General features: G+C 39.4%; 1 protein-coding gene across 2 annotated transcripts; it reads left to right on the forward strand.

Annotated features, from left to right (window-relative positions):
* The first annotated feature begins 614 nt into the window (after nucleotides 1-614).
* On the forward strand, nucleotides 615-15,601 carry clic5b (CLIC family member 5b). Of its 2 annotated transcripts, none has more exons than XM_015002435.2 (6): nucleotides 615-1,358; nucleotides 11,138-11,247; nucleotides 11,330-11,455; nucleotides 12,026-12,132; nucleotides 12,386-12,567; nucleotides 14,100-15,601. In XM_015002435.2, the coding sequence occupies exons 1-6, from the start codon at nucleotides 720-722 to the stop codon at nucleotides 14,262-14,264; spliced, it is 1,329 nt and encodes a 442-aa protein (XP_014857921.2). In that variant the 5' UTR covers nucleotides 615-719; the 3' UTR covers nucleotides 14,265-15,601. The 2 variants fall into 2 exon arrangements, with proteins under 2 accessions (XP_014857921.2, XP_014857922.1); XM_015002436.2 differs by lacking the exon at nucleotides 615-1,358 and adding an exon at nucleotides 6,316-6,984.
* Nucleotides 15,602-23,662: the final 8,061 nt, after the last annotated feature.

Raw genomic sequence — 23,662 nt, forward strand, 5'->3', positions numbered from 1 at the left:
AGATTTTATGGTTGTTCTTGAACATCCTAACCCCATTTCTTTTGGTAACAGTTTCATCAGTGGTAACATTTCAGAAAAAAACTCAAAAATTTTGAGATTAATATCAGAAATTTTCTAAAAAAAAAAAAAAGGGAATTTCTGAGTTTGAAGCATTGCTGATTTTCACCAAATAACCTGGAAATCTAGAGAATAATCTAGAACTTTTTGATTAAAAAAATATTCAATTTCTGAGTTTGAAAAGTCAAAAATATCAGCAAAGAATCAGAAATCTGGAGAATAATCTCAGAAATTTCCAAGTTTCAAAAGTTGAGCGTTTTAAACTTTTTAAACTCATTTTAATGTATGTTCTAAAAAAAAATTGCGATTAATCTAAAAATTTCTGTACTACAAAATTTTTGTCGTAGTACAGACATTTCCTAGAAATTGATTGATCAAAAGATTTCTGAGTGCTTTGGTGGAAATGTAGTCTTAAATTCTTTTTATCAACAATGGCCCGTCATAGTACAGATATATTTTGTAACAGTTATACAGAAATACTTGCTTCACCTGAATGTCCTTGAGGGCACAGCCCCCAGTGATTGCATTATTCACTCGCCGGATCAAAGGTCCTTTATGGCTTAGTAGCTGGAGTTTGCCCAGACACCAGTCAGTGAGAGGCAGGCGGACTGTGAACACTGCACAACTTTCCCTCCACGCCTAAACACCAAAATCCAAGCGTCATGGATCACGTCTACGATCACGTCTATGATCAAGTTGAGCACCGTGGCGGAGCCGACAGCCCTGACCAACAACCCAGGTATGAGAACCTAGGTGAGGGAATGAACCATCTGTACAGCGAGGTGCAGGTCCACGCCCCGGAGGGGGGCGAGCGCAGCTCCCCGGAATACATGGAGATCAAGGACGGTGGCAAACGCAGCAACTCGTCGTCGTCCTCCTCCTCGTCCTCTTCCTCGTCCTCCAGCGACGACGAGGGAGACGGGGGAGACCTGACGGATGAGCAACATGTTGTGGCGACGATGGACCTGCCGCCCGAGCCAGAAGTGGAACGGGTGAACGGAGAGGAGCATGACAGCTCCCGGCGCTCATCAGCCTCCTCTCACGCCTCCTCTTCCTCATCCTCCTCCTCGTCCTCCTCCCACCACGGGGACCCCTGCGATGACCCTCCGATCGACAGCAACATTCAGGATGAGGATAATGCCCTGGACGGGTTGCTGATGTCTTACACCCATCCCAACACCATCCCAGAGACGAAGGAGTCTGTGGACTACAGCCTTAAAACTCTGGAGAATGTCACTCTGGATGGCAGCAGCGCGGCCTCGGCTGACCCCAATGAGCCCAAGGTCTCCCTCTTTGTCAAGGTAAGAATTTGATTTTATAAACTTCAAAAACAAGGTTGAGTCAGGTCACTAACTCCGAGCTATGTCGAAGGAGGGCGTGAAGTGCATTCTTTTACTTTAAGTAACTCTTGCCAGAGGCGACCCTAAGTTGTGTGAGGCCCTGGGCAAAAATCTGATTTGGGGACCCGCTTCCGGTTAAGCTCATTGTCTAACAGCCACCAGAGGAAGACTGACGTCTCCTTTATATGAGCCACACAGTCAAAGTTCATTTGTAAAGTTATTTTACAAATGACATAAACGGCTTTGCATGTATTAAAACCTGTTTTTTATTAGTTTTATTCTCTGTGGGTCTGTTTCAATACATAAAACTTAAGCTTTGTCTACACTGAACTTCAGAAAAACATTGTCATCTGTGACTTAACTAAAATACAATTAACAAAGGCATCACTCAGTCTTGGGACTTTGTGAGACATGGTAATATAAAGCTTTGTTTGTTGGCTTTTTGTCATCAGCATAAGCTGATGCCTTGTTTTTGGCCGAGGAACTTTAGCATTTAGCTTTGAGGTACTCTGTAATTTCAGTTATAAAATTTCGAGGAACAGTTTTCTAAGTCTTGAAATAATTTTCTTTAAGCAAGATACTGTAAACTTGTTCTGATATTTACTGACATACAACAGAAACTAATGGAGGTTGTCTGTTACTTGTGGCCGTCAATTTGAAAGGTACCATAGATTGAAAGCATGGAAAAATGAGGCAGTGTAAAAATTGGGCAGTTAGTATTCACCATAACATTATTTTATTTATGCACTGATTTACTGTAAACATTTTGAATGGCGTTTTTAAAATGATCAGATATGTCAGCCCATGCGGCCTCATATTCTGCTTACACTTATGTTCAATAGAATATAAACAGGTTTTAAATTAATTGTAACAAGAACTGCACCTTCCATAAAAGTAAATGCTTTTTAAACAGCCAAAGTTTAACTTCATAATATACATTTTACAATTTGATGACTATATAGCCCTAAATTTACAAGTTTTCATTGATGGTGTTGACATTAACATGGCCAAAGGTCTTTCAATAAAGGCATGTATTGCATATTTCTCTAAATCATCACAAGCTTGACATTGCATAAAGTAATGAAATGCATTGCTAGCAGTGAATGCCTACAAAGTAGTAGGAAGCTTATTTTTAGCTACACTTTTATACACGGTTTTAGTGTGAGAGCCTGACTAATAAAAGCTTACAGCAAAACATAATATAATTAAAACTATTTATCAGATTGAACGTGCAGGGATACTTATAGAACATGTTATGTAAGCTGTGGCTTTTCTGAGGCAGAACCTTTTAAGTCGTGTAATACTTAACTCATTCACAGTAAAAGACCACAGTAACCAAAGGTGAACTCTAGGCCAGCTCAGATCCTCCTGTGTCTTCATTGATTTACTGATAGCTGTGGAGTGGAGCCATCAGCTACTGCAGGACTGAAAACTTCCCATCAATAGGAAATATTAAAGTCACTCTTTATGCCAGAATGGGTTTTGGCAACAGTAAGCAAAAGTATTCGCACGTCTTGAACGTATTTATTATGGGCTTCCACCTCAAGCTTTGATGTATTTCGTTGGGATTGCAGATGGCCGAATGCTGAATGAAAATGATTGTTTTCAAAGTGTCTTAAATAAAATAAATGTTGGAAGAATGTCACGTAAATGGGGATTTGGCCCCCTTGAATCAAGTCCTTTGCACATGTAAATACAGAAATCTTTGCCCATTGTTCCTTCCAAAACAACTCAGTCTCATTCAGATTGAATGGAGAGCATCTGTGACCATGAGTGTTTAAGTCTTGGTACAGATTCTCAGCTGGACTTAACTCTGGACTTATACTGGGTCATGACTGACTTCAAGCAACTTCTCTGCTGAAGAAGCGCATCCCCACAGGGTCATGCTGAATACCTCCATGTTTCACTGTGGAAATCACATAAAGTTGCAATAAAATGGAAGTTTATAATTGCAACCTGGATAAATGTGAAAAACTTGAAGGGTAAACACTTTTCTATCAATTTAGCAAATATTTCGGGTTGTGTTTTTGTGTGCATACCAGATATATCGCCAATACTTTAAAAGGACCATCTGACCTTGGCTGGTCTACAAACCATTTCTTGATAAGATTCCCATTCATATGCACAAACACAACGGGACACGCACTGACCTAGAGGTGTGCAGGGTTCAGCTTCATACTGACATACCCTTCGTTTCATTGGGGAAGGTCTAACTTCCGGTGTGAACACCGACAGAAGGCGAACATGCATCCCTAAACCAAGTCTTTCACAGTTTTAATCCACCTAGTGGAACGTTGCGTAAAATTGACTCTAATCTTGGTTTATAGTCTGTTTGCTATTTACTGCCTATAAAAAGAAAAACACCTCATAAAAATGTAAACTGTTTCAGATAAAATTTTAAAACACCCCAAAAAGCATGCTGAAAGTTCACTTTGATAAGCCGAGTTAAAAGCAAGTCGAGATGGATATACCTTTAGCTCATACACAGCGCTGTCGAGCACATTTACAGTGACAGCTGATAAAGGCACAAACTGACATCAGGTCAGAACTACAAGTTATCTCAGAATCATGATAAACGGTGACCATAGTTCACCGTGGTAAAGACCCACCTATCCGAGTTTATCAACACCGAACGTTTAGAATACGAGCTCGATAAAAGCGCCAAGTTTTGGCTAGTAAATGTTATATGTTGGTGTTGTTATATCACAATTATGATAATCACCGACCAATAAATCGTCATGGAGACTGACGAGATCCACTGTCCGTTGCCCTCCCGTCTGAGAAACTCCAAGATGCGTGTGTGGATTTTCCAGCGGTTTAATCATCAACGGCTGCTATAAATTAACCCCAGCTCCGCTATAAAACTAGGGAGGATAGTTAGGACATCGCCTGTTTTTTGTTTTTTTTGCTGACAACGTTGCGTGACTCATCCCCTTCAACGGAGCTTATAAGAGTTATCTGAGAGACATTTCCGCAGCAGCCGTTGTGTTTTTAAACGCAGTAATTTCTCTTGGTAATAGTGAGAAGACGATTCTCCAGCGGACACATCCGGGCTTTGACGCATTCATGGTGTGTCGTTTTACGAGGTTTCTGTAAACTTGAAAGAACAATGCTACTAGTCGTGGAGGGGTTAAATCAAGAGAGAACATTAAACAGCCTCCTTCACCTTGGCTCCGGAAAGACACAAACACCTGTTACTGTTTGATTCTGCTGGTGAATGATTAGCCCAACAAGTGAGGCTTTGAGCTTCCCTTTGTCTAGGAACATGTATAACGACACAGAGTCTAAGAAAAGATTTCAGTATAAACTCATTACTTTAGATTCAAGTGTTAGCTTAGTGAAAAGTATTTTCTTCCCTACATGTTTATTCCTTTTTGCTTTTTTTTTAAAGTCAAGCTTATTTTTTCCAGACCATCCAACTAATTTTAATATTAGACATAGATAATAGTAATACCAAAATGGTAAGACTACAGCAATGACCTAAGAGAAGCAAAAATGTCTGCAGTCAGTCTGAGAAAGATGGTAATTTCCAAAAAACTATTTAATGGAGTTGCCACTCTTCAGTCACAGTTCAGAAAAAGACAGAAGAGATATGGTGCTATGGAAAACTTTCTGGAAGACGTCTTTTTTTTTATTTTTTATTTTTTTTCCAAGAAGATCCAGCATAACTTAAATTCCAAAATTTTAACAAATGTTTGGAACAATTGCCTTTAACAATATGAGACCAAGTAGAGATGCCAAACAAGCATGGTGGAGGGTTGACCTTTCTGGCTTATTTTTCAACCAAATGATGTTTTAGTCACTGAGCTTTTTTAAACTGTTCTTCAGTCAAATATTCAGTCCAACAGTCAAAACTTTGACAAATTAGGATCGTAGAACAGGACAATGATCCCAAACCCATAAACAGATCTACTGCAGAGTCGCTGAAAAACAGAACCAAGGTTTTGCAAAGTCCCAGTCAAAGTCCAGACCTCACCCTGATTAAAATGCTGTCCACGGATGAATCCCTGAAAGTAAAGACGTGAGGCTATGATGAAGGGTTAAAGAATACAACAGTTTCTGGCTACTGCTCTTGTTCTCCAACATACTGAAATATTGATGCTTTCAGAGACATAATTTTACAACTCTGAAAAGTCACAATAGGTTTTATTATATGCCAACATCTAGGTCACTAGTCAATTCTTGGAAGGACGATTATTATTATTATTATTTTTTTTTTTTTACCAAAACTGTAAATCTATGTTCAGCAAACATTGTTTAGTAGTTGTCAGTTTGCATGCAGTGACCTTAAAATCCCATTAGATCTGCTGAAAAGAACATCTACCTAAATGCTGCTATACTTTCTATCAACTAAGGCTTAATTTGGATAATAGAAAAACCTTTTCCAATAATTTTGTATCATGTTCACCATATATAAGTTTTCATTTGGGGACCTTTTAATATTTCCCTTCTGAAATGAGTCATTTTCAGAGTTTCAGGCCTTCCTCTTCCTATAAACTGGGTGGTACTGCATGCATTTGTGTCAGCCAGGAGAGGGAGCTGTGCTATAAATAGAGGGTTCAGATTCTACTTCCTTCACATCTGTCTTTCGTTTTATGCTTTCCAAGGTGACGGGAATGTTTTCTTCCAGCTCGGATAGATCTGTCAGAACCTTGTAAGCCAGACACGTTGCAGCCCAGTTCCTTTTGCAGCGCCATACGGTTTGTATGCAAATTATTCCTACTTCCCGCCTTCAGAGACCAAATCAGACATCAGTGAGCCACTGAGGAGTTGTCTCCGCTGCTGCTGGTGATCACATAAAACCTGCCGGAGCAGACGCATGTGGACCATGAATTAAATATGAATGCTGCCGCTCCTGTGCTCGAGGAATAAAAATAAATAAATAAATAAAAATAACCAACAGAGTGACAGGCATGAAAATTCAAAGTGGCATAAGTATGACTGTATTTTTGGGGGGGGAAAAAATAATTTTGCCTGAATATGTAGAAATCAACACAGGCTTTTTTTTTCCATCTTGTTTTTTTTTTTTTTTTTTGACAAATGAAAGCCATCAGACTAAATAACCCTGTGGAAATATTAAAAAAAATATGAGGTTTTTAAACAGATGGATTCTGAAAATAGGAGATAAGATGTGCTTTATTTGTGAGGGTTTTGCCAGTGAGGATGGAAGTGAGAGATGGGGCTCCACCCCCTGGTATGGTAAGGCCTGACACCTGTTCAGCACTCTGTGTCGATGAGCCGTGCCTCTGCTCTTCATCTGAATCTAAATCAGGGCGCGGGGCTTTACACCCAGCACCTGGACTGTCACGACGATTAGGGAAATTTACTTTCAGAGGGACCAAACTGAGGTGGAGGGCCTCGGATTAAAGAGCTGCTCAGGTTGAGAGAAGAAAAAGAAAAATAGAAGAAGAGAGAGTGAGATCACGGCTGGAGTAAAGGAATCCTTCCAGAGAGGATGTCTTCTATGGAGGATGTAAACCTCAAATGACGAGACAAACTTAAAAGGACGGAAAAACAAAACAAAGAGCAAGACAGCATGTCCACAAACAGCCAAGACAGAGAACCTGACATAGAACTTTTTGTGAAGGTAAGACAGATAAACGGGGTCGGGGATTTTCTGACGTTTTGATGAAGTTTGGGTGAGTACAGCAGCAGAGTTTCAGCCGTTAACGCCGCGACCCCGGTGTGATACGGAAAGCTGAGGTAACCCAATAGTGGAGGTAGAGTTTCAGCAGCAGCAGGATTACCGTGACAGCGTTTCTGAAGCTGCTGATGCTGGGAGGCTCGTGCTGGCCTCTGCACTGGTTCCCAATACCGAAGGAGAACTTTGGCTTCAGGGGGAAATGTGTTATATAAGTAGCTTCTCTAAAGCATTACAAAATGTTAATGTTGTATGTAGTGGTATTGGAAATAGAAGAAGTCAGTTTATCATTCGGCTCTTCGTCTTTTTAGACAATAATCGCCTGAAAATGGAGAAAATATTTCACCAATTATATCATTGATTTGTTTCAGTAAACTAAATATGTTTATAGAAATCCAAATTTCGCAACTTGTGTAATTTTTGTCCTGCACTAGCTTACCTTAAACAACTACGGTCCATAATTTCTGATCTGCTAGAGGATAATGGAAAATCTTACATATAAATCTGTTTAGAGAAAAGAGTTTCCAAAGCAGCTGTCATTCTAATATTAGTCGGTTCATCATGTGCCCTCTGAGAGGTGACCCAGATGGACAGGGGGCTGTCCTGGGATGTCCTGGTTATAAATCTGAAAACTGAGACACAAGCACCCCTGGAGTCGCAGGTTCTGTATTTTTTGATAACTAGAGAGGGACCTGGAAAAAATGGACTGTGAAAATTCAATCACAGTCAAAGCCCTTATTCGTTATGTTGATTTAATGAAAAAGGGTTAGGTTGTGTTTCTAACCAGAAGAAGAAGAATGTTAGTAGTGTTTAAAGAACACCAAGGGAGCATTTGTAGACTACTATCAACATAACATAGTATGTATTGACTAATGCCTATTGAGGGACAGTAAACGTATCAGTGAATGAATGAGGAGCACTTTGCTGCCACCTAGTGGTCAGGTTTAGGTCTAATTTAATGAATTTTCTGTTCTATGTTATTTTTAACAGGTTCTACTGAATTTATAATCTGTTTAACAGGAAAAACACAAAATGATCTATTTTTATGTAATTCCAATTCAATTCAGGCATAAGGTCAAAAAATATTAAACCAAGTTTAATGATCACATATTCTCAAAAACTGTTTAAAAGAAGCATCGTTTAACTTTTATGATAATTATGACAAAGGCAATGGACATATCATTATCATAATTAGGATTTATTTAGAACAATCACAGATAATAAGCAGAAAATAGACTTGTTGAAGTGTGCTACATTCACATTAAGTCTTCCATGAACAGGATAGAAAGAGAAACCCATAAACCCTTTTTAATAACATTAGTATATTTTATTTTTTGATTATTTGAAAAATATTGGATAAAAGTCAAATAATATTTTATTGGCTGTATAAAATTGTATGCAGGCCTGTCGATGTTGAATTTATGACCAATTCTTTGGTCAACATAACATAGCTAGCATTAGCATGCTAAATACTCAACAGGTAAAATGCTAATAAAATTGCTAGCATAGAATCCCCTTTTTTAGTGTAAATGCAACTCAACAGGACAAACTTATATTTGCATTATTAAACAGAAACATTTTACCATTTTACTTTTATTCATGTGGAAGAGCCTCTGTAAAGTCAGAGTGTTGCACGGTTGTAAAACGATAAGACTCTTTTTCTACAACCAACTAAACTGGGTCATGACTCAATGTTGGATTAAAACTAGCATCTGGGTTAAATCCATCACTCAGCAGTTGTTTTGCATGCAATGACTAAATAAAGTGCAGGAATTCATGATTGTCATGTTGGAAACATTTGGAGGAATTAGGGTCTACTGTGCTAAATTCATAAAACCTTCACTGAAGTTCTGTTTTCAAAAAAGCTGCTGCATTTATTAGCTTCAAATAAGCTGACAACTCACTGGCTTCACGCGTTCCTCGGACTACCAGGTCTTCCCATATGGCGGTTATTTTCCGCCACTTTCTAGATGTTGATTGACTATTATCTGCTGTATGTGTATTGTGTTACCTCCGTGCAAGCGAGCCCAGCCGTAACAATACACACAGGCAGCCCTGAGAGCATCAATGGATTGTTGAACATCCAGTTGACTCAGCTGCTTTTAGCCTGGGGCTTCAGTTTTCTGGTCTCAGTGCTGTGTAGACATAAGCACATGTAGGTATGTAAACACTGCACACGCCTCATTCTTCTGATGCACAGTGGCTTGCTGAAGTTTTCCTTCATTTTCTTTCCGCAAACTTGTATTTTATGGAGATTTTATCCAATAAACAAACACAATGGAGCACATTCTGACTCATTGCAAAACATAAAGGTCAGGTCAGGACAAATATCAAAAACATTTATAGTTCAGTTAGATGGATTCAGGTGTAGAATAATTGTGAGGTGTGATTTTCACTCCTAAATTAAAAAAAATTGTATAAAAGTCATACAAACAAATACAATAAGGTTTGATTATTCTTTCCTTTATGAGTTTGTCATAGCTGGAGATATGTTTTCAAAAAATATACAGGAAATATTCTGCTGTTTTGATTTTGATGTCTTCTGTTTAACAAGGTGAAGGTATAATAATCTTAACCTACACTTTTTTCGGTAGGTTAAGATTATTGTGTTCTTGCCATTGACAGGAAATTAAATATTATCTAGTTTTGTCTTGTGTTTCTTACAGTATTTTCCTTTTTTGACTTGTGTGTGGAAAAGTAGAAAAATAAACTGCAGGATTCATTTATTCAAGGTGCTGGAACACATCATGCTCTTTTCGGTTAAAAACAAAGGTTCAAGAAACTTTAATTACTGGATCATTAATGCGCTGAATGATGGAGACTGGCTCCAAACACTAACTCAAGGGTCATTGCTCCTATTCTCTGTGTGGTGGCGGGTCAGATCCTGCTCCACGCGCCCCAGCGGCCGGTGAACCTGGAGATGCAATCGATATGTTCAATTCAACCGATCCACTGGATCAGGTGTCAGTGATGGTGCTCTGCATGCCGACACAGGATATCTCAGCATGTACACACATGGAAAATGAAGAGGAAATGCTTCCATGTTGCTCTCAAAAAGACAACACACGACAGCCTCTGTCCTCATTTGACTGATTAAGAAATATAAGATAAACATCTACAAAAAGTTTGTCATGGTTTTGTCTGATAGCTGGAGTACATCGTGATATTTTGCAGGTTTTTATGCATTTTACATCTAATCTCTAGAACATTACAATGAAAAGACCTCATATGAACCGACATACGTTTACAATATGATTAATTCTATATGAGCAGTATAAATGTAGATGGCTTGTCATAGTACTATTCCCCTCATGGAAATGCTGCCAATCCGGGTCATTCTATTTCATTAATCTTCTGTATGAAGCTCACACAACCTCTTCTACCCTCAAATTTTCTATGGGATTGAGATCAGAACTTTGTGATGGTCCCTCCAAAACATTGAGTTTAAATTCATTGAGTTTAAATTCTTTAAACAGTATTTTAAAGAATTGAGTTTAAATTCATCGAGTTTAAATTCTGCCACCTCTTTGTACCGAAGTTTTAACCACCTGGCTGATGCCTTGAGATGATATTTTCATATTTACACACAATGTCCTTCCCCTAACATCTTTTTTGTGTAGTGCACCAACACGATGCTGCCACCCCAGTTGGGATGGTGTTCTTGGTTTTGCAAGTTTCTCCCTTTTTACTTCAAATCTATTCATAATCATCAAGACCACAAAAAAGAGGTCTCCAAGAATCAAGTCCATTTCCCTGTGTCCATTTGCAATCTTTAATATATTTTTTTCCATGTTTCTGTTTGAGTTCTTCTTTCTGGCCTTTGGACCCAAGACAGTACAGAACTTGTTTCACGTTAGATAATGACACTTTTACCAACTTACATCTTCACAAGGTATTCTACTTAAGTTCTGGAGTAGAAGCTGTATGTAGTTCATGTTGGTACGTACATATTCCAGCAGACTATTGTGAGAGGCTTGTGGGTCAGAATAAAAAATGTTTGACCCAAGTCACAACGTGTTGAAGCCATTGTAATTAGCTAATAACATAGAAACTTCAAATGTAATCCACTGGCCTGACTGACCATTGTGTCTGTGTGCAGGCAGGAAGTGATGGAGAAAGCATCGGCAACTGTCCTTTTTCCCAGCGTCTCTTCATGATCCTCTGGCTCAAAGGAGTGGTCTTCAATGTCACAACTGTTGACCTCAAGAGGTGAAGAAAGAGCTGCTCGCTTCGCACTTTGTGCTACTATCGGTTTTTATGTGACGGCTTGTTGTCCCTGTGTCCTCTGCAGAAAGCCAGAAGATCTGCAGAAGCTGGCTCCGGGGACGCACCCCCCTTTCCTAACCTTCGACGGTGAAGTCAGGACCGACATCAACAAGATCGAGGAGTTTCTTGAGGAAGTTCTCTGCCCTCCAAAGTAATTCACATGGAAAGCTTTACAACACCATGTGTGTTTTATCAGACTGCACACCGCCTGCTTTTGGTTAGATTTATGACAACTTCGTGTTGTTTTTGAAGGAGCAGGAAGCCGTTTAGTCGAGTAAGGGATGGCTAGCTTTGATGAAAGCTGACATTTTCTGATAAAACTGTTATTTCGGGGGTTCTGTTGATGTTTATATGCCATAGATACCATTAAATCCAGTGACTAGAAATCTCAACTATCCATATTTAAAGCTCTATCCCACATGTTTAATGATATTTAACCAAAGCTAAGATGGGTTTATTGGGTTCTATTAATGTCTCTTAAAATGTCTTCAAAGTCAGACTGAGAACGCCAGATTACCTAATTCTTCTTTTATTGCCTGTAAAGTTTTTTTTATGTTTTAAATGGACCCTAGTGTGCAAACGCCAAACGAGGTGGGATGCCAGTTCAGTGCGGTTCTGTAACGTGTTTTAAATTCGGTGCTAAGCTCCAGTCCAGGTGTTAATTCCATCCAGATGCTTTGGTCTGACTGTACCTTCCGGCCCACTCCCCATGCCCGCTCAGGTATCCCAAACTGGCTGCCAGGCACAGAGAGTCTAATACAGCTGGAAACGACATCTTTGCCAAGTTCTCAGCCTTCATCAAGAACACCAAAGCCGAGGCCAATGCCGGTAGGGAGATCATTCTCTGCCATATACCTGTACATATGCATTTACATCTGCAGCTTTACACAGTTAAAACAGCAGTTTTTATTATGTTTCGCCACTAGAGCGCAGCAAAGCTAAACTTTTCAGGCTTTAACTTAGATCCTCTCATTTACTTTGCTGCCATCTAGTGGGGATTTTTGAACACACAAGTCACAACACATAAGTCACAACTTATCAGCGTGCGTGATGATGAGTGTTTTTGATTTGTGCATTTCAGCTCTAGAGAAAGGTCTAACCAAAGCCCTGAAGAAGCTTGATGATTACCTCACGAGCCCCCTGCCTGAAGAGATTGACGCAAACAGCATGGAGGAAGAAAAGGCCTCCAAACGGCTGTTCCTGGATGGGAATGAACTCACCCTGGCAGACTGCAATCTGCTGCCCAAGCTGCATATAGTGAAGGTAGGTTAAGGTTTCTAAATGACCTGGAACTGAGGCAGATAATGGGAACAGTCGCTGCGTGTACAGCTAGTTTTCAGTACAGTAGTGTGTACATTTTTAAGCCACTATTCTTGTTATGAATTTAAATTTGAACATATATAAACACACTTCACACTTAACAAATAAATCTTTTATTGGAGTAGTGTGATCTGACATTAACGATGTAAAAAAAAATTGCATTTTTATTCTCAGTTTAGAGTGTAGTTTCATAAGATTGGAGGATGTGAAGGTTTATTTATGGCAACTAATCTCTTTGGAATACTGGCCACTTTATTAGAGACAAGTACACTACAGGATAAAAGTGTGGAAGTCAAGTAAGTTCCACAGATTTCGGCATGTCTTTAAAAGTTGCCTTTCGATATACCTCTATGTTACTAGAAAACCGGTGCAAAAATGCTTACAGAAGAAAAGAAGGGTTTAGTTGTATTACCTGTTGCACGGCCAAGTCATAACTTATAATACAAAAATATAATATAAAAATTATAACTTTTTCAGTGTTAAAAAAAAAAGTACAAAACATGCTTTTTGTATTTCTGCCATTCTGTCGTTATAGGTTGAAGAGCTTACTTTGCCAAAAGCAAAGTTTAAACAGGAAAAAAAAAACAAAAAAAACAACACACCAGATAACACTAAGAATGTATTATAAGTTGATTTTTTATGTTATAGCCATGTTAACTTTGTACCTCAACAAGTCAGGTTCATCCTTGGATAAATTTAACAAATGTCCGAATACATCACCCTCATCTGTTTGAACAATTAAATACAAATATCATCACTAGAAGAATGTTTAGCCACCATACTGTTTGGGAAGGAGATGGGTTCACAGACATGAGTGTGTTTTAGTGTGAAATGTGCAAATGAACTGTAGGACAAAAGCAATGGACTGACAAAAAAATGCTGACTGAAGTTTGTCATAGTGAAATGAGTCCTGTATCAACACGCGCTGTAAGCCCACTCAGTGAGGAAGAAGCCATTGTTCCATAAGTAGCATAAAATAACAGTTTGCATATCACTTGAGGACAAAAACCTTAAAAAGATATCTCCTGTGGTCTAATGAAACTAAAATTGAAGTTGACTGTTGTTACACTTGAAGAATAAGAGGGAAACTAAACAGAAGGCATTATGAGAAGAGAACATTATTCCAAAAAGAAAAAAAAATTGGGCTCGCATCTCAATACCAAGGCTTGCACACATTACGGCCTTGATGTTAGTCGCAAAGGCAATTTAGAGGTAGAGATAAAAAGGTGTGTGTAAGCAACAAATCTGCAAACCTGGGCCAAAATGTCAGCAACTGATCTTGTGGAAGGATACCCAAAATGTTTGATCAAGTCAGTTTAAAGCACTGTTTAAATTATGTCTTTTAATGTTGTTTATGTGAATATTTGATGTCAACTGAACATACTAAATTAAGATGTGATTTCTTAATATAACCTTAAGAAGGTTAGGGACTAAAGAAATGGCTAGCTACTAACAACGCTTTGCTTTTGTCCTAGATCGTCGCGAAGAAGTACCGCAACTACGAGATCCCATCAGAAATGACAGGCGTGTGGCGGTATCTGGAAAACGCCGACTCGCGCGAAGAGTTCACCAACACCTGCGCCGCAGACACCGAGATCGAGAACGCCTACAGGGACGTGGCGAGGAGACTGGCCAAATAGCTCACCAACCCCCATCCTGAGCACCAACGCAATAAACTAGCAACACACACAACATCCATAAGCAAAGAGAAAAACAAAATTTACAGTACTCAGCATATTCTTCGTGCGACACTCTGCAGAAACATAAGATCTTTGTCTTTTTCAACTCCAGATGTGATGGATTGCAATAATTCAGCGCTCCCTGTACTTAAACGGTATTTCAATCACATCGGCAGACATGGAAAAACAGAAGCGGAGCAGAAGATAAATCGAACCCTATTTAGCTTGACCCAAAGCCAGCTTTTAGTCGGCTCTGCTGTGAAACTTCTGACAAAACTCTTTTCACTCAAACGTGATTGTGTCTGTCCTTATACGTTCCTCGTAAGACAAAGCCCTCTTTCATACGTCCTCCACAGCACGGCCAAAACATTTTACTAGCTGCCGATGTCAAGGTTGTTGGCTTTATTTATTCCCGAGCCCACAGAAGTCTAGCCTGACTCCTGTGTTTATTATCGAGCTCCGGCTCCCGGGGAGAGACACCTTGTTTCATCTGTGATGGATGATTAACGCCCAAAGCTTTCTGAACGCAACAGCTCCAATTCTCAGTTTTCAATCGTCCGTCATTCCTTTTTTTTTTCCCTTCAGTGTTGCTTCATTAATTCTTGGGGTTTGTTTTTATTTTTAGCTTATGAGTGTCTTGAGATTCCCATCCTACTCTTGAAAGATTTAATGTCATTTAATGAACAAACTTGCCCACATCAGGGCTTTTAGAGAACAAAATTTAAAATTTTGTGCCTTTTGTTGAATAAAAAAAAAAATAATGAAAAAAATCTGAAACACAAGCCATTGTGATTGATGGACTCATTGGGATTAAATGCATTGCAACAAGGAGTTAAAGCCTGTAGTTTTTCTCCCCACTTGTTAAAAATCCACTTCAGGTATTGATTTTGTCTCGAGTTACCTCATGATACTATAAATGGAGGTACTATTTATTCAGCGGCCCAATCAGGTCTGATTAGGTAGAGCCATTAGTGGCGCGATGAAAACCATCTTCCAGACCAGTTCCGTACTGGTCAGCAGCCCTGCCCTGCAGCTCCACACTCTGATGAGTCCATCAACATCCACTGCTTAAAAAGTTCAGGTTTAGGAGTCTCAGTGTCCACATAGAGGAGAGAGGAAACTTGTCTTGGGGGCTTGCTGTTTTTGGCTTGCTGTAACGTTTGTGACTATAGCGAGACTTCCTCGAAGAGCCATAAGGCTTTTGTATGGTTTGGACAAACACATGATGTGAAACCGGAGCTTGATGACTGAGAGAGTTGCTCACAGCGAAGCTCTGCAAATAAATCAATATTTTCACAGATCTGCTTCTGCCTTTTCTTTTCTTTTCCTTCCTTGCATGGCGATTGCGAGGTTGTCACCAGGACAAGAGGGTCTCCTGGGGCGATTGCGAACGTGTTGCAAAGGGTTAACTGCGCCCGACCGACTGAGCTGATCAAATCCAGCGGTGCAGGTTTGTTTCTCTATCCATAACAGAGAGAGAGTGATGACCGCTGACAGGCTTAAATAGAGGCTTCCATGCCAGGGATCAAACGCCATCCTTCTTCTCCACTCTCTCATTAAGACGGAAAAGCCGAGCGCCGCCATCCGATCCGTCTCCATTTTTCCTCAAAGGAGTCTAAAACTTGAAAGATCTGCGCCTGTCGGATTTACAATGGTGGGCGAGCGGTGTTTACCGAGACGCCGGCGTGCCAGAAACAACAGTCAAAGAAAATAAATGGAGCCTGCCGAGTGTTTCCACAGGGGTAAGGAAATATGGAGCAAGACTTGTGCCTTGCTGTTTGGTAATTAGTACCTAAACATCGCTGTCCTTGGATCCCATCGCTCACATTCAACATTTCTCCAGGCTGGATAATATACAGTGGAGCATTAACGTCAAACACGTCTGGTCGTTGGGGCCTGGCAAGCCACATTAATCTGTTATTACACTCCCAAGTGGATCGACCAGTTGCTGGCCTTGGCTTGGCCACCGTATGGGCTGACAGGGAGTCACACACTGCACTTTTATGGCTACATTTAGTAAACCTTTTCAACTCGGGCATAAATTGTGTAAACGGACTCCCGCTTTGAGACCTCTGCTGATTAAAACAAACTGGCGTGCCTGACATTTGAAGACCCACCAGAAACAACCCTGTGATCCAATTAAAGGCCAGACTTATAGTTGCAGAAGTACAGCTGCTTAACCCGCTAGAAGAGCAAGTCGGATCTCAGAGCTGGTTGTTTCAGCTATTGCACCTGGAGCAGATGTTTCTTACACCCATTTGAATGGGGTTTACATGCACTAAAAATATTGTCGTGCTATCCAGAAAATTTGTTTTTCTTTTTAAAGTTGATTGAAAATGATCTCTTATCTACACTGCCTTCTAAAAGTATTCTCACCCCCTTGAAATGTTTCACATTTTCTCTTGTTACAACCACTTTATTATTAGTAATATTATTAGCCTTTATTTCACCAAGAAAATCCCATGAGATTAAAAATCGCTTTTATAAGAAAATATTTTCCAAGCACACAAAGTTTACAGAGCATTTAAAGCAAAACTGTACAAGCTAGCATCGGCACAAATAAATTAGTTAAAAGACTCCTCAATTGAAACATAGGGCAAGAACAGCCTTAGAAACATTTAGTGACAAACAGCAACTTTGGATTCATGTGTTTCCACAACTGGTTCCAAGAAGATGGAGCAGAAAACTGAAAATATTTATTTCCAAGTTCTGTTCGGACTTTAGGCACCTGAAAGTTGGAGTAAGTTCTCACAAAGAGGAGAATATCCTCCGGTGGACTTTCTGTTTATGTAGGCCAACAAATACCAAGAAAGAAGGTACAGTACGGCCTTAAACAAATAAAAAATAAGCCACAAACTTCTGTTGGATTTTAGGTGATAAAGCAGAGCTAGGCCTTACAACTTTGGTTTTGCATAACTTTGGTTAAAAGTTGCCACCAATGCCTCCTCTGAAGGTTGATGTGATCGAGCCATCAGAAAGTAGTGCGTCATTTTTCATACATTTGTACTCCTGCTTGTTTCATTTCAGCCAACTGGTTCCAAGATCACTTAATTAGTAAACTACGGCCACCCGTAGTTCAACATTCTCATTCTCTTAACAAGACCGTTACACAACAATAGTGTCTTCAATCAGAGGCTTCTTCAGCTTGGCTGTAACACAGTCTGCTACAGGAGACTCTTCCTGTCAACAGCCATCAGCATCTATAACAACTCTTTGAAGGAAATTACATGATATGAGATCCGATATTTGATGTTCCTAGCTACAAAAGGCATGAGTCTGGACCATGTTCATCTTTTGTTAGGATAGAGACCCTAATTACATAACCAGAAATCCAATAGAATGGTTTAATCAAAGCAGATATTACGACTGCCCAGTCAAAGTCCAGACCAACCACTAAGCACAAACCCTTTAATTAATCTGGCAGATTTAGGTTTATGGTAATCTTTTCATTTTGCCAACATGTTTCTTCTGACATAATTTTACAGGGTTGGACCAACCTCAATCTGACAGATAATCTGTAGTGAGATAATGATTAGGGTAATGGTATGGAGACTTTCAAACCCCACCAGAGATTTAAATCATCATAAATACAAGTGGAGACATGACATAGTCGGTCAGTAATCATAAAGAAAAGTGTCATTGATAAAATGCCATTACATTTTTTTTTTTTTGATTACTGATTATTAAGAAGCGTTAAGCTCATTTTGGCTTCCATTTTTGGAACCACCTTTCGATTCCGACAGGAGGCGAGTCTCTCCATCCACATACACACATTTGTTGTTACTCCCCCACGTTTAAAGTAAAAGTAGCTGATAACTGAAACTCATACAGAACTCAATATGGTACCCTATTCTTCACAGAACCCAATAACATAACACAATATAACATCATTAACATCACCAGCTTACCTGCAACTCAAAATAGCTTAGTTTAGTGTGGTATGGTCGCTAAACAGCGCTCACGGCCATCTTAGAAACAGTCTTCTCCTTCTGTCTGATAACGCGATATTTCCCTGAGAGCGCCGTTTCTCCCTTGACCTCTTCATCATTGATGAAGCGACACTGACCCCTACTGGCGAATTACTGATATAGTTGCCAAAACAATGACAGGTGATGAATAACGGCATAATCTGGTTTATAACCAAAATGCAGTGTTGTGTTCAAGACCACCTAACCCGAGACCAAGACAAGACCAAGACCAGAGTGTATCGAGACCGAGACAAGACCAAGACTTTTAGGGTCCGAGACCAAGTCAAGACCAAGACCGATGAAAGTCGAGACCGAGTCAAGACCAAGACCAGCGGCCGTGCTACATGATACAATAAAATGTAAAATATGATCGAAATTGCTTCTCAAAATAATCTGAAAGATCCATATTCCCATAAAAAACACCTAGATATTAAATACTTAATACATTTTACCAATATTAAATATTCCATTTCTGTGCTAAAATGTGTGATGGTCTCGTGCCATCCCTAAAAACATAACACCCTGGGCATTTGCCCATATTGCTCATGTAAGAAACCACCACTCTCTGCACCATTAAACATAGCAATTGAGGCAATGCCCTGACGGTAAATAACGCTCAACTACCAACACTGACCAAGGAGCAACAAGCAAGAAGTAACCAAACAGAAGGCGCTCATCGTGTCTGTTTTCACTCTCTATCCCAGTACATGAAGCCAGGTAGTCTGACACCATGGCAGACATTACAGCTGCCACTTTGAACAAAAACAATCAAAGAGTGCATGCCCTTTCTTTCTTGTGTTTTAGTTATTTGTTAATTTAAATATCAACGTACATAATTAAATAAAATAATGATGCAGTGCACACAGAGCATTACAAGAACAAAGAACGGGTGTTCTGTCAGGTCAGATTGTCATATGCTTAGCACAAACTCACGGTGTTCTGTCGGATCAGCATACGTTGTCAGATAGTCGTACGTTTAGCTCAGACATGCATACGCTGTCATTACCATATGATTTTATTTAATCAGCAACATAGAATCATGACGTAGATCATTATTAACAGTTATTAACAGTTGTATGGCATCCAGCTGCAGCCAGACCTGCTTTAAATACACTTTGAAACCATGACAACGCATGTATATCTATCTAGTTATCATATTATGTCATATTATAAACAATTTAATGACTTATTTTCGTCATAACTTGTTGCTGACAGTGGAGTTGTCAGCAACTGACAACTCCACTGACGGTCGAACTTCTTAAGGCGCATGCGTTGGCATAGTACTCACTGCATGTATGCTAGCAACATAGAATCATGACGTAGATCGTCATACACTTTGTTATTAACAGTTGTATGGCGTCCTGATTTAGCGGTTAAGTGAGTTTTACATGGGCGTGTGTTGTAGCTTACTTCAGCTGCAGCCAGACCTGCTTTAAATACACTTTGAAACCATGACAACACATGTATATCTATATAGTTATCATTGAAAACAATTTAATGACTTATTTTCGTCATAACTTGTTGCATGTGGTGAACTGACAACTCCTCTGACGGTCGGACTTCTTAATGCGCATGCGCAGGCATGGTACTCACTGCATGTATGCTATTCTGACAGTGTATGGTAATCTGATAGAACAACGGCTCTCAGTGAGTGATACTCCAGTCCTATCTATAAGTAAAGAGCCGTGGAGAAGAATCGACTGTTTCTGAATGTCACATCACTATATTGCAGACTTTTGGACATAGCGTTGTCCTATATATGCGACAAGACAGTCAACATCTCCGCACAATAACTCAGACAGTGAGTGACTTTTTTTCATTACAATGCTTATGTGTCTCTGCAGCTAGCTTTGCTAACATCACGTTAACGGAGCTTACCTTCTTTGAGCTACTTTTCTAAGTGACGAAAATAGTTAGACGTTGTCCCCATCCTCTGTGAAAGCGAAGCGCTGCTGAGTTAGCTGTGGCCATCGGATTTCTTACTATTTATGCAGCGCTATTATATTACTGACGATTAGACAAACATTTTCTGCCTGAGAGAAAACCACTGCGCATGTCCTGGAGCGCCGCGTGCGAGTGAAAGGTGGGGAGGGGGAGGAGGGAGGAGGGAGTAGCGCCGCCCGCGAGTGAAAGGTGGGGAGGGGAGCAGGAGGGGGGAGTAACAGAAACATGTAGTTGCTTGGATTTTAATCGGTGCGTTTTGCATCAGCTGAAAACAAAGATGTTAACAAATAAACTGGACAGTATGCTGTACGTTTAGTGATATTTTCACAGTTGCGGTCTCGACTGGTCTTGAAATAAAATGCCGAGTCACCAGCGCCCGAGACCGAGACAAGACCGAGACCAAATGCGGTCGAGTCCGAGACGAGACCGAGACCATCAGAAAACGGTCTTAAGACCGGACTCGAGACCAAGACCGATCTCGAGTACCACAACACTGCCAAAATGAACTAATCTTTGTGCTCTAAATCCAAAAAACACAGTTAGTAAAGAACATATGTCACAAAACAATATAAATTTACATAAAGTATTATGTTAATGTGGCAGATGTGCCACATTAGCGAAAAATTTCTGCGTTGAATGAAAAATAACTTTAAGTATAATAAACCAGTAATACTGAGCTTAACAGTTAATCTAACTGATAATTCCTGTTGAGATACTCTGTAAATTTTGCAGTCATACACCACAAAAGTTTTCAGCTGTAAGGGTGGCAAAATGCACACCACACTTCCCAGATTTCTGTCCGTAAAAATCTTTGAAAACTATTTATTCTTTTTTGCTCCACTTCACAATTATGCACTAATATTGTGATTTTGTGATTTTGACTTTCACATTAAAACTACAATAAAATAGCTGAAGGTGTGAATACTTTTGCAAGGCACTATACAATGCAACACATATGCATCTGTCAATTGAGTTCAGTTCAACAAAATTCAGTTCAGTTCAAATCAGTTCATTTCACTCAATTTTAGTGTGATTCAATCAGTTCAGTCCATTAAACTGAATTTCTTTCACTCAATTCAATGCAATTGTGTTTGCTTCTATTCAAATGACTGAGCTTTTTTTTAAAGGAATACTTTTCATTGATACTTTTTATTATGTCAGTTAATATGAATGTCATTTACAAAAATCATTTTCTCTTTTGGAGGGGTGATGGATTAAAAATAATATATACTTTTTTATTTCGAAAATGTGTTAATTTATTCTAATAATAATAATAATAATAATAATAATAATAAAAATAAATAAAAATAAAATGAGTTCAGAATTATGAAATAAAACCCCAGGTTAAGAAAAAAGAAGTTCACAACGAGACTATTAAAGACAGCACAGAGTCAACTCAGTTTTTCCTTTCTCTAGTTTCCGGATTCATTCCCCCGGCCGGTCTCCTGTTATTCTGTGTTCTCCTTTAGTAAGACCGTCTGTCCTCTGACATCCCCCATCAGCCACCACCAGCTCCCTGGGATCAGCCTCAACCTGCGCGTGGGAGGAGGAAGAGTCTAATCAGGTCGCAGGATGTTTAAAAAGAAAGACACGGGCTGCACAAGACACGTCATCGTCTCCTCCAGTGAGACAGAGAGGATCTCAGAGAGTATCGGGTTCTCGGTAGGTCCTCCACCCCCTCCGCCACCCTCCATCTTCAGACGTTTGAGTGGCTTTGTGGTGAAGCTTGATGGGGATTATTGATCTGCCCGGCGCGCGCCTGCGGTTTCGGCTAAAGACTGACGACTTCACCAGAGCGGATTTTTTTTTTTTTTTTTTGGCTGCTGAGAAAAAAAGAGGCCTGCTAGTTTGAGCTTAAGCCAACTGTTCGTTTCATTCCGCATAATAACATTTAAACAATCAGACCAAAAAATTAAAATACTAAAAAAAAAAAAAAAAAAAAAAAAAAAAAAAAATTCGTTAACAATAAACATATCGGAGCGCTCTTGAGAATAATTGCTCCAGAGAGCAGCAATCATGTCTTGCAGACTTGCAGAGCCCAGATGTATTTTTTATTTTTTTTTAAAGTCCTGCTTGGATTTACTGGTCGGGGCTTGAACCACATGAAATAATCCCTGGTCACTGGAGAAGGATGTGGACACTGTGCTAATTATGTGAGAGGATGATGTCAGGTACTGATACCAGCCAATGAGCCAGCCAGGACGAGTTTTTCTTCTTCTTCTTCTTGATATTCTTCTTCTTCTCCTTCATCTTCCACTCTCTGTGCTGCCTTCCAACATACATAACCTCACTGCGGTAACCCTCGCTCGCTGCACGGTTACGCTCACATCCTCATGTCGGATATTTCTGGATCTGGATCCTCGGCAGCCCTCACACGTCCATGCACATCGGGCGGGTGCTTACTTTATTATTCAGAGTTGTAAATCATCGCTTCGGGCAGCAGGAAACTCGCAGCCATTTTTTATTTATTTATTTTTTTACTTTTTTTTTTTTTTTTACTTTCTTTCCAACCATAAACCATAAAACCTTGAATCTAACACGGGTTCTGATCCCTGGTGCCGCAGAAGATGGATGTTTAAAGCAAAACCATATACAATGGCTGGCATTTTTTTTTACGTATATGGTGGGTTTTCCCCTAAAAAGAAGAAGAAGAAAAAAAAAAACAAAATCCCCAATGTCACTCATGGCTGCGTGTCGTTACAGTAAGCGAAATGCCGGTTCATTATTTTTGTAATTTACTCACTAATAAAGCTAAAGATAAAACGATAATGTAAAAAATGAGGCTCCTAGCCAAAATTATTATTATTATTATTATTATTTTTTTTTTACAATTCATTGGCTGGAATGTCATGCAACAAGAATGTCGCATAAACGTTTGGAGTTAAGTTACAACTTATTCAGTCTCATGCTCTGAGTTTGCTATGTTTGACGTGCAATTTGAAATGCTGACAAGAAGCGAAGGGTTTGGACAAAGAAGCCTTTTGTTTATGTGTTTGGTTGCTGTCCATGGTCCTGACAGTCCAATTTTCATATCAATTCATTTTTTCCCTCTTTTTTTTTTAAAGGTATTGTGGTCAGTTTTATGTTACATAACTTGGACTGGCAGCTCTCATTAAATGTAGACATTATAGGTTTTGTAACAGCGCTTTCATAGATTTGCTTGATTTAATGGAGAATCTCTCAGTGGGACAAGAGCAGTGGCGTAAACAGACGTTTTGGGGAACAGGTGCGCAAGTGGAAAAAGGGAACCACAATGTCACCTCCCTAAAATAATGGCCTAGCTGTTTTCTTTTTTCTTTTTTGTCAAAGATGATATAATAATAATTATTATCACCACTTTTTTCTTTCTTTTTTCATTTTTTATTATTTCTTTTTAAAAAATTTTGCAAAAAAAAAAAAAAAGAAGAAGAAGAAGACAAAAAAGAAAATCATTTTTGGTGAAAAACG

Source organism: Poecilia mexicana, unplaced genomic scaffold (assembly GCF_051168715.1).
Source record: "Poecilia mexicana isolate PSO_F unplaced genomic scaffold, ASM5116871v1 scaffold_21, whole genome shotgun sequence".
NCBI lineage: Eukaryota > Metazoa > Chordata > Actinopteri > Cyprinodontiformes > Poeciliidae > Poecilia > Poecilia mexicana.